We start from the raw sequence: 12,014 nt of genomic DNA on the forward strand, positions 1-12,014 counted from the left end.
GATCAAGCACAATACAATAAAACAGACAAGAAAAACAAAAAGCACAGAATAACCCTATATTTCTAATGATGAAAGGCTGGTATACTGTGTGAATAGTCTATTTTTTTTAGAAATATGTTACTATCAACTTTAATGTCGACACTTACTTGACTGAGCCACCTGCGTCTTTGCCCCATCTGAGGAGGAGGGAGAAAAGAAAGAATGAAAGAAAGTCAGGGGACATTTTAGGACATTTTAATGACACCATTGTTGTGTTCATCTTCACGACGTTACCAGTGGTGGGGAAAAGTACTCAGTTGTTTTACTTAAGTAATAGTTTCAATACAGCAATGTAGAACTACTCCGTTACGAGTAAGGCCTCACTCACACCTTTACAACAGACAACTGATGTCTGTATGCTTGTTGTATACACTTGTTGTAGGACACCCATGGGAAAAAATGCTTTTTTCTACGCAGCCACTACTCTGTGGAATGCACTCCCTCCAGCCCTGAAATCCCTAAATTCTATTGCAATATTTAGGAAAGACCTGAAATCATGGCTCCATCTACACACTCACTGGTCATAGTTAGATTCCGACCCTGGATAGCCCATCTCCCATGCTCAGGACTATTCTCTCAGGGTACCTCTTGTCCTATGTATATAGCTCCTAGCCTTATATATATAAGGATTATTTATTATATGTTCCATGGTTGTTTTGTCTGTACAGTATGTATGTGTATAGTTTCATGTTACAAAGTGGACCACAATGGAAACAAGCGAAGGCTTTTTTGTGTCTAAAAGTCCATTTGGCGTTTTTTAAAATGATGTAATGTTTCTGTAATTTTCTTAAACTGCCAATAAAGTATTCTATCTATCTATCTATACAAAGGGTGCGATACATCTTGCCCCAATGCATTTCCAATGGGAGTCACATGGTTTGACACATTTGTATTGTATGAGGGGGAGGCAGTCAAAACACAGCCGAAAGCCATACAACAGCTTGTAGTCCAAAATGTTGTATCAAACCATGTGACTTCCATTGGAAATGCATTGGGGCGGCCATGACACTTACATCTTGCTTACATTTAGCATGCATCAATGTTGTATGCTAGGTCGAAAGGTGTGAGTGAGGCCTAAAAGTCCGGAATTCAAAATGTACTTGAGTAAAATACAAAAGTATTGGCATGAAAATGTACTAAAAGTACAAAGTACTCACTATGCAGAATGTCCCATTTCAAGTTTCAAATGTATACAAATATTTTTGTTTGTAGATCGGCTATTTTCGAATGGCCCCTATGGGCGCTTGTAATAATAATCAAAATCTACAAAGGAACTAGCGCAAATAAAGTGTTCAAAATAAATGTAGTGTAGTAAAAGTACAATATTTGCCTCTGAGATGTAGTGAAGTAGTAAAGTAAAGTACTGGAAATTAGAAATACTCAAGTAAAGTAAAAACTGTAGGCCTACTTAAGTAAATGCACTTAGTTACTTTCCACCACTGGACGTTACACGTCACAACCCAGGATCTGCCATTAAAAGGGAGTCTTTTTTGCAGAGCCCGAGTCGATGGTCGCTGAGGGGGGCGCTTGTTTTACAGGTTGGGTTTAGGCATAGCTTTACTGAGGGTAGGGTTGGGTTTAGGCATAGTCTTTGTGAGGTTATATATATATATATATATATATATATTATATATTATATATATATATATATATATGGAGCCGGTCTTATAATGAATAAATAAGGACATTGAAAGAAGATGGAAATAAAATATTGAATAACAACGAAGAACGTAAATTCCACAATGAAGTGAAACCAACACTTTCATTTATGCCTGCCAATTTATTCATCTTTAGACAACATTGAGGATATATAAGTGATATGCATAAGTTTCCGAATGGTACATCTTTCGATGTCTTCCATCTCCTCTCCAGCATGTTTTTAAACCTACTTTTCAAATCAGTGTGTTTAACACATTTAGTACCGGAACTGCATCAAAATAAAGGCGCTGCTTGCGCCGGAGTAATCGCCAGAGTAGTGATCGCTTCCATTTTGAAAGCCATGAACCGGAAATACTTTCTTAAAAAAGTTGACTGACAAAGTGCCATCACAATCTCCGATCATCTTAATATATTTATATACGCTCCAAAAAGAGTTCATATTTTGCGGGAGAGACGGATGAGGAGCAGAAACGCAGCGCCAGCATATCGATCCATTCATCACCACGGAGAGCGCCCTGGATGAGGAGATACGAGTCATTCTTTCCGCCGCGCTAACATGGGAGTCAATGACAAGCTAATAGTTTCACAGAGCGTTAGCATACGGCAAGCGAAAAGCGAAATGCCAAAAAAAAAAGAAGTAATTATTCTGAATATTATTATCTCGCCCCGCGTCGTTTGGACGTCGCTAGGACGTCCACAGACGTCTAAGGCACCTCTCGGTTCCAATCCTTATGACGTTTCAGGACGTATTATGTACAAAATGTGTTAATGAACAGTTAGTCTTACAGTCTCCACTAAGTAGAGCAAACGAGTTAGTTCTGTATATAAAGGTAGGCTACTTGAAACAGTATCCAGAGTACATTTAGCAAATATTAGACTTAGAGTAAGTACTGTATGGTTATATCTCACCAAAGATGATAACTTATTATTATTTAGTGAGTTCAATAACTGGTAGGCTAACCAGCTCTGTGTAACAAGCATCCCATCAGCGCCCATCGAAACCCAGGCTATTCCCGCCATGACATTTACAAAAGACTCACTTCCTGTTCTGCGGGTCGATGTCACAGTAGGTTATGGTGTTCATTGGATAGTGCCGCCTGAAGAATATCCTGAGGGCGAGAGAGAGAGAGAGAGATTGACCGTCACGTTTTCAGCTAAATCAAAGTAAAAAACACTCAGCATTCAGGCATCTCTGAGAGCGTACACATGTTAGGGTCCATTTGGTTCCATCTGTAAGCTCTCAGAGTTAGACATTTTACAGTATACTCATTGAATGTACACACACACACACACACACACACACACACACACACACACACACACACACACACACACACACACACACACACACACACACAGCTTCTACATGGAATAAACTCCCACTATACCTTCGACAGGCAGCCTCTGTAGACATTTTTAAAACACAGCTCAAGACATACTTTCTACACTCTTGCTTTTAGTTGAGCTTTTAGAATTCTTGTTGTTATTCATGTCCTCATTGTATTGCATTACTGCTATTATGTTGTTTTATTTTTGCTTTTCTTTATGTCCAGCTTTGAGTGTTTGAGTGAACACAAACACTGACGACAAAAGGCGAGGACGCAAATTGTGATTGGCCCGGAATGAGATGATGTGGTATGGTGATGTATTGTATTGATAAGAGCGCCCCTCACTTCACAGAAGTTCACACGGATGGACTTCTTTTCTTCTCTGTCGCTCTGTGTGAAGCACTTTGAGCTGCATTTCATGTCATGAAAGGTGCTACTGTGTATACCAGGGGTGCCCAAAAGGTAGATCGCGATCTACCAGTAGATAGCTGTGATCTGTGCCCCTAAAGAATATTTAATTTAAATATATATATATATATATATATATATATTTTTTTTTTTTTGGCATCTGCCACTTTAATTAAGTTGACTTGATTGATTGACTGACTGACATAGAAAAGGGTCTGTCAGCTCAAACCCATAATGCAATACTTTGTTTTCAAGAGTTTTGCTGTGCACGAAATCCACAAATGTCAGTAGATTACAAACGAAATACAAAAGTGCATTTGTCTTAAATGTAATGCCAAAGCCATTTTTAGTAATGCTATTATAATGTTTCCGATGGGTAGATCTTGTTGAGCTGGTCATTTTTGAAAGTAGCTCTCAATTAAAAAAGTGTGGGCATCCCTGGTGTATACAAACAGTTGTATTATTGTCATTCTTAAGGCTCGTACATAGTCTGTATTTTCGGTGGTGGGGTGACCACCGAACTAACCACCGCGAACAAACCACCGCCACCGCTCCAGCCCTTCTCTCTGTTTTTACTCACCACCGCTCAACGTTATTTCAGCTCCGGTGGTCACCTCACCACCGGAGCGGTGGTCACCTCACCACCTAAAATCCAGACTATGAATAGGCCTTTATACTCACTTCCTTTGACTGTCCGTCAGGGTGATGCCCTGCGTGGACACTTTGAAGTGGACGGTGGTGGCCGACGGCAGAGGGCTGGTGGCCAGCGTCTGTCCGATGGCCTTGGCCACGGCCTGCGGGCCCGTCAGGGACTCCATGTCCACGGAGTTGATGTAGAGGACGTTGCAGGCTGGAAGAGACAGATCAGCATAATTGGAACAGGTTTTTGGTTTGTTTTTGTCAAAATGTATAAAATACAGTGTATGAATACAATTAAATGAATTGTGCTCCGCTGACTTTTAGAAGCTTTAGATCACTTTCCTGGGGGTATTTATGTGTGTAAATATGTGGTTTTAGATATTTTAGATTGTAGCAGTGAGCACAGTGTCTCTGATGTCATGGACACTGGTCTCTCTACCTTCCTGGACTACAATTCCCATAATTCTTTGGTGCACTGCTCCTCCTTGTGGATATGGGGGAGAGCTGTCTTACTGAGACAACATGTAGTCCAGGAAGGAAGTGAGCCCAGTGTCCATGACATCAGAGACACCGGGCTCACTGCTACAATCTAAAATATCTAAAACCACATATTACACACATAAAGACCCCCAGGAAAGTTTTCTAAATATTCTAAATATCATTAACATATATTTTTTTGCAAAAAGGGTGAAGTGTCCCTTTAAGACAATATGCGCTAGTAGTGTATACAAGACAAACACAACACAACAACTATAGTGCAAGCAAACACACACACAAAAAAAGAAAGTGCAATGTAGTGAGAGTGCATTATAAGTGCAATGTAAAGTGACATTACAGTTCAAGGTGAGCTGTTCAGCATGCCTGGGGGGGAAAAAATACTGTTACTGAGACGGGTGGTTGCGTGATTTGATGCGCAGGTAGCGTTTTTGGAACAGGGTATATATGGGCGGGGATGGCTGGTGTCTTTGATTTCCCTGCAGAACCATTGCCCTGCACCACTCCTGAATGAACTGTCTGGTGCCGGGACTCATGGTGCAACGCACAGGTCCTGGGCCTGGTGAGACGTAGGAGAGGTTGGCCCGGCGGACCGGAGACAACCCACAGAGCCGCTTGTCCTTCCATGCACCAGAAGTGTACCTCCAAGCCCTGGCAGAGTATATAGTTCTGGAGTAGTTCCAACGGATTGTGTGGCCCTGGTTTTGCCCCCTTTACTGATTGAGGGTAGCTACTGGGACGTAAGTCGGAACTTGATCACCCCCCCGGCTGGGTCGCCTGAGTGAGGGAGACCCGAGGGAGACCTGAGGAAGACCCCGAAACCCCGTTGACCTCAGGATACATCGTCACTGAGGATACGTCCCAGGTGCATCCATGACAATGTATTTTTAGTCATGGGCTTTTCTTCGTACAGCGAGTGGTTGTGGAGATGTTGTGGAGCCTAGAGGTAGTGCTGTGCCTGATGATGTTAGTCCTCTGCAGCCAATTTGCAATGTTTAATCTCACCATCTTTGGAGTGTGAATGTATAGAATGGGGCATGCAGTAGTAGTACAACACAACAGTCTGCAGACTGCATTAGCGCTAAGGTAACCTCTCACAAAAAACATGCAGTAATCCTGGTCTCTAAACTGCCTCCCCCTGGCCAGCCGGGGCGCCTGATGGAGGGGAAAGGAACTGGTTGGAATAACGTGTTCCTTCCACGCGCTATACGTCCAACCAGGGAAACTCCCCCCTGTCAGGTGTAAAGGAGCAACTTGGACACTCAGGCATGAAGGAAGCATGAGTTCAAGTCCGTTGCTCTCCCCAGGTTGGCGGAGGGTGTGTAGAGCCCAGGATCACATTAGATGATTGACACAGGGGTGAAAAATGGGTTACAAAATCGTGGGATAAAAAAAATATATAAAAAAATAAACACAAATCATATGCAACGCAGTGCTTCAAAAGCGGACATGGTGGCATTCCAAGTTCATGCTGACTGTCTGTCACAGGATTGAATTCTTGAAAAAAAAATTGCCAGACAAGATACAGCAAACCCCGTGCATTCTGATAGTTACCATGTGCTTCTTCTGGAGCTTTCTGAGCTACTGTAATGTAAAGATGATAGGTTGGTTAGCTATAAAGTTATATATATATGATATAGTTGGTTAGCTATAAAGATGATAGGTTGTGATCAGCTAAACTAGGAACACATTACAAAGCAGAGACGGCGTTTAAAACAGCTCATTAAAAAGAAAAAAGGGAATAACTCTAAAAGACGTGTTAGATACATCTCTAAGAAAGCTGTGGTAGAGAATCAGTTTTCTTTGTCTGAGTTTTCAGAATGAACAGGCTTCATTCAGATTTTAAATTGATCAGCTCAATCTACAGGACCACGTTCACATTTTGAACGAATTCCAGTCATAAAGATCTAATTCGATATCCAAGTCGATGTGGCGACACATTTGGGCTTTTTACCCATTCTGACCTGAGATCAGATTCTAAAAATGTCTTCTACATCCCGACAGTTTTCTGAAAAAGCTGTTGTCAGCTATGTCAGTCGTTCTTCGATTTTTCAAAAATAGCAGACCTACAAGCTCATAGCGCGCCACTCGGTGGCGTGCTATGAGCTTGTAGATCTGCTATTTCTCAATAGCTAAAGCATAACATAATGCTATAACACCAAAAGGTGTTCCCGCACAAAATGCGTTAAACCATGTACAGTCTGTTCCCCGCAATGAAGGAAGACCTGCTCAGGTAGAGAAACCTGACACGTGTACAGTAGGCACCGCACGGAACGCAGATGAAATGAGCATATATATATATATTTGACAGCTTGTTCTCACCGGCTCCTTGTTTCAGAAGTTCCACAACTGCATCAGTAGGGGTCGCCAGTTCTAGGGCCTCCTCATTTGGATCTGTTCAGTGAAACAAGACATTGTATAGAATGAAATAGAATACGATGAATACCGATAGAACAGAACTTAAGCACCTGACGAAGCTCACGCCGAAACGCGTCGTGCTAATAAATACGTTTGATGCAGTAAGTTGTCCGTCTCTGTTCCCTGGAGTGTGCAGTCCCTTCCTTGGAAGGTTTTTCTCTTTTTTTGATGTCTATGCTTGCTAACTAGACTTGCACCGGGTGCAGGCTATAGTTCCGACATACTATTGATCCGAAACCTCAATCCTAACCTAACCCTAACCGCAAGCAGTGCATGTCGGACCATCGCTTTTTCGCATCGCATCGCATGTCCCCCCGCTTCGGATCTTCGGTGTGTCGGAAAAGCGTGCGGACCCCACTTGCACCTCCTACGGGTCTTTTTAGATGTGCAGGAGTCCCTTTTTGTCTCTCAGAACAGAACTTAACTGAACAGAAGAGATTTCCCGAGTCGGAAAGAACAGACTCGATATAATCATAATTTGAGTGCATTGTATTTTCATGAACCAACTCTCTGACGAAGGATGCAATCATTAAACATTGTGCTTATTCATGAGCTGGTCGGCGATTTTCTATATTTAAAGCTGCTATAATAGAAGAAATAATATGTCAACATTTAATAATTACCTTTTTTTCTTTTTTGGTATTCAGACAGCCAGCAATGAGTAAAACCCTACCCTGTGACACAGGGGCCACAATCTGCATTCAAAGATGTTCAAGCTTTGTCATTGGTCTAAAAATAAATAAAACCCCAGTCCTTAAATTGCTCAATGCGTTTCTGAGCGGCCGCTTGGGAAAACGGAAGGTTCCATCTCCAACTACCAATACTTTTACTTCTACTCCACTGCATCTCGGATCCAAATATTGTACTTTAACTCCACTACAACTATTTGAAAACCGTACTTACTTAGTTACTCTGTCGATTGGATTATTATTATTATTATAGAACATACATTAACCACTTCAGCCTTCAGACATTTGAAAACAGCACTGCAAAGCGTCACAATGCGACGCATTGTGAGCTTGTAGATCTGCTGTTTGCCTGTTTTCAAAAGACTTGAAAACTTGAAATAGGTAACATTCGGCATAATGAGTACTTTTACTCAATTAACATTTTAAGTAGTTCTATATTGCAGTATTGGCACTTTTACTTAGGCAAAAAAAAAAGTGAATACTTTTTCCACCACTGCCCCCTGGGGTTAGCGCCGTGCAATTGCCTGGCACGGTTTCCTTCTAAATGGGCGTGTGCATGTATGGATGGATAAATGTAATGCACATTGTAAAGTACCAGCTCAGTGGCCTTGTGGTTAGAGTGTCCACCCTGAGACTGGGAGGTCGGGGTTCAATCCCCGGCCGGGTCATACCAAAGACTGTAAAAATGGGACCCAGTGTCTCCCTGCTTGACACTCAGCATCAAGGGTTGGATTGGGGGTATAAGTCCCTGCGACATACTAGCGTCATGTCCAGGGGGTGTACTTGTACATCAAGCTGCCTCACGCTACAGAAACAGGAGATAGTCTCTGCCCCCTATGGGCCTCATGGCTCGGCAAGGCTACTTGCATTGTAAAGTGCTTTGGATAAACGTGCCATATAAATGCACCATGATGTCCATTTGATGTAACCTCCGGGGGGAAAGTTCCCCTCCCAGTGCTTCTGTGTGTGTCAGTGTTGTTTTTGGCAGAAAATTTTGATTTTAGTTTTAGTCATCTTTCAGTCTTTGGAATAGTTTTCATTTAGTTTTAGTTCACCTGGAATGTGTTCGTGTTAGTCTTAGTTTTAGTCGACTAAATGTCATGAGATTTTAGTCGACTTAATCTACAGTTGATTTAGTCGACTGAAATGTATTTTGGTGGGCACTGATGCCGTCGTAAGGACTGTTTTTACACTTGCTGAAAATAGCCGATCTACCAACACACGTGTCGCGCTGCGACGCGTTGTGAGTGTGCTTGTAGATCGGCTATTTTCAGCACGCAACCAAGTGTAAAATGACTTATACTTGATCTCTTGTCCACTTGGCCCTTCCCTAACATTTTAGTCTAGTTTTTATTTGTTGAGGAAATTGTCAGTATATTTAGCCTCAGTTTTAGTCATCATAGCTTAGTTTTCATTTAGTTTCCATTTAGTTTTCTTCAGTGGAAAAAGGGTAGTCGACGAACATTTTTCGTCTTAGTTGTAGTCGACGAAAACAACACTGTGGTGTGAGCATGCTATGACATCAGTCTGCCTGACTTATAGTAGGAAATGTGATGCTGACCTTTGGTGGGGATCATCAGTTTACAGGGCAGAGCCAACGGAGTCATGGAGTGTTGGTACACCAGTGCTGATAGACAACCTGTACACACACACACACACACACACACACACACACACACACACACACACACACACACACACACACACACACACACACACACACACACACACACACACACACACACACACACACACACACACACACACACACACACACACACACACACACACACACACACACACACACACACACACACACACACACACACACACACACACACACACACACACACACACACACACACACACACACGTTCCAGTCTTATATTCATAACTATATTCTGCAGAAATCTACAGAGGGATTAGTTGATATATCATTCACAGCCTGATTTACATCACATTTTATACCTAAAAACATGCCGAAAATTGGGTTTTTTTGTAATGCCTGTTGACACTATTTTCTGATTTGTGGAGTGATAATTAGAGATATCTAAAATCCCATCTGTAATTTTCTTTGTCTCTAATGTGTCAACAAAATGAAATGATAATTTATTAATTTTGAACCTGGCTTTATTCGATCTTCAGATTTATCGTCCCGAAATGTATGCAAATTAGTGCATATAATGCCTAATTTGCATATTTAAACATATAATTTCAGAAAACTTGTAATACAAAAAATCTTAGTTTTAATATAAGTAATCAACATTGTGATAGCTATTATTGAACTTTTTTTTCCCTATTCACCTGTAGTGTCTCACCTTAAATGTATCATTTTGTTGAAATGTACGGGACATACAGTAATAACTCACCAAAGTACGGTTCGTTGGGGCAGCCCTTCAGGCGAACCCCTTTGGCACTGGTCTCAATCAGGAAATGCCTCACCAGCTCGTTGGTGACGTCAGGAACTGGAACAGGGAAGCACGAGGACATTATAACGCTGCTTATCAACTTGATATATTTATAGTTTGCTAAAGGAAATCCGACAGACAAAGACTCGCTCACTGCATGAAAAAAAGGAGGAAAGCTCCTTAGACCCGAGACTTAAAGAAATTAACATTTATTTTTATTTTTATATGTTCATAAAGTTACACAGGGTAGGTACCCTCACAAAAAACATGCAGTAATCCTGGTCTCTAAACTGCCTCCCCCTGGCCAGCCGGGGCGCCTGATGGAGGGGAAAGGAACTGGTTGGAATAACGTGTTCCTTCCACGCGCTTATACGTCCAACCAGGGAAACTCCCCCCTGTCAGGTGTAAAGGAGCAACTTGGACACTCAGGCATGAAGGAAGCATGAGTTCAAGTCCGTTGCTCTCCCCTTGTCCCCCATATATGGGAACTAGGTTGGCGGAGGGTGTGTAGAGCCCAGGATCACATTAGATGATTGACACAGGGGTGAAAAATGGGTTACAAAATCGTGGGATAAAGAAATTATTAAAAATAGAAATAAAGTTACATTTATACCTTTCTTGTTGGGTTGGGCGGTGGGAGGAGGGCAGGCTACCTTCATGGCCAGGCCGTACGCCCCGCGGAACGAGTGACTGTCCCGGATGACGAACGCCCCGGGCTCTCTGTCCTTCAGCACGTTGATGGCTGAACGAGGGGAGGGACGAGGGAAGGAGGAAGACGGGAGAACAGCAGAAAGCAGAGGACAGCCGTTAAGACAGAAGACATAAGAAGGAGAGCTTACGCATGTAGCCTATAATGACTGTCTAAGAATCCTGTTAAAAAAACCCAGGAGCACTAGAGCCAGTGGGCTTTTCTGTTCATTGGGTCTCACTACGTTCATGGCTCTGTTGAGGAACCTGACATTCAAGTTCATGAGCAAACTGGATCGCTCACTGAATAGACTCATTGGACAGATGACATACCCAGGCCGTAGTTGCGAACGCAGTGATTGCGAACGCAGTGAGCACTTACTATGAGACCTAGCAGATCATGTCTGTCTGTCTGTGTGTGTGTGTGTGTGTGTGTGTCTGTCCCGCTTTTGTGCCCATATATGGAGCTGAGTGATTACGTCACCATGACTCAGCCATAACCATATAAGGAGTCCCCAAAGCAGCTATACGTCCAAAACCCAAATATGTACGAGCTGCGTTCGCTTCCCGCGTTTGCGCGTCTTACTGGTTCTGTAAGGTACACTTCTACCATCAGAGGACACTGGCATGAGTGCCTCGCTTATAGAGTAGTAACCTGTGGGGCTGGGTTATGTACTGTGTTTCTTTTTTCATTTATTTGTATTCTCGTAAATGTGATGTACTGTCTTACCTTGTGGGCCATGAGCCTGTAATAAAGTTTATTTAACATTGAAGGGGAGAAAGTTTGGGTTGAAGGTGGAGATGACCACTCTACACGTGTGCACACCAACCCCGTGTGGTTGGTGAGCAATAAGAACAGCTCATCTACAAGCTCTACTACTTGTGGCTCGGTCTACTTGCACCCATCGTAGTGAGCTTGGTATTTTCTATGCGTAAACACGACTTGTATAAATCAGGCGTTAGATTCAGGGTAAAACAATATGGATGGTCGGGCAGGATCCGCAACATGTATCTATGTTTCTGAAAATATATCGGCTATGATGTTTACCGTGTTGAAACCTGTGAGATAATTAATGCAGCGATCGACCAGAACTTATTCCAATGACTAAAACTGTATTTGAGCCAATTAGCATGGTAGAGTACACGTCAATACAACATGACTAGTAGTTCGTTTGATCACCCAGGCGGAAAGGCTCAGGTTCAAATCTCAGGGAGGACATTTTAGGTACGGATTGCAGGCAGCT

At 42.4% G+C, this 12,014-nt stretch overlaps 1 protein-coding gene across 1 annotated transcript in view; it reads right to left on the reverse strand.

Moving 5' to 3' along the window:
- Positions 1–12,014, reverse strand: part of LOC308311998 (tensin-1-like) — a 36,174-nt gene that overhangs the window by 5,187 nt on the left and 18,973 nt on the right. The window contains exons 11-18 of the mRNA XM_080758842.1: positions 10,697–10,825; positions 10,045–10,140; positions 9,237–9,314; positions 6,891–6,962; positions 6,123–6,152; positions 4,116–4,284; positions 2,739–2,807; positions 147–176 (exon numbers count right to left, since the gene is read on the reverse strand). Coding sequence (XP_080614968.1) covers positions 147–176; positions 2,739–2,807; positions 4,116–4,284; positions 6,123–6,152; positions 6,891–6,962; positions 9,237–9,314; positions 10,045–10,140; positions 10,697–10,825 — 673 coding nt within the window. The remainder of the gene's footprint in view (positions 1–146; positions 177–2,738; positions 2,808–4,115; positions 4,285–6,122; positions 6,153–6,890; positions 6,963–9,236; positions 9,315–10,044; positions 10,141–10,696; positions 10,826–12,014) is intronic.

The sequence above is a fragment of the Protomyctophum bolini genome, assembly GCF_963924005.1.
Source record: "Protomyctophum bolini genome assembly, chromosome: 24".
In the NCBI taxonomy this organism is placed as follows: domain Eukaryota; kingdom Metazoa; phylum Chordata; class Actinopteri; order Myctophiformes; family Myctophidae; genus Protomyctophum; species Protomyctophum bolini.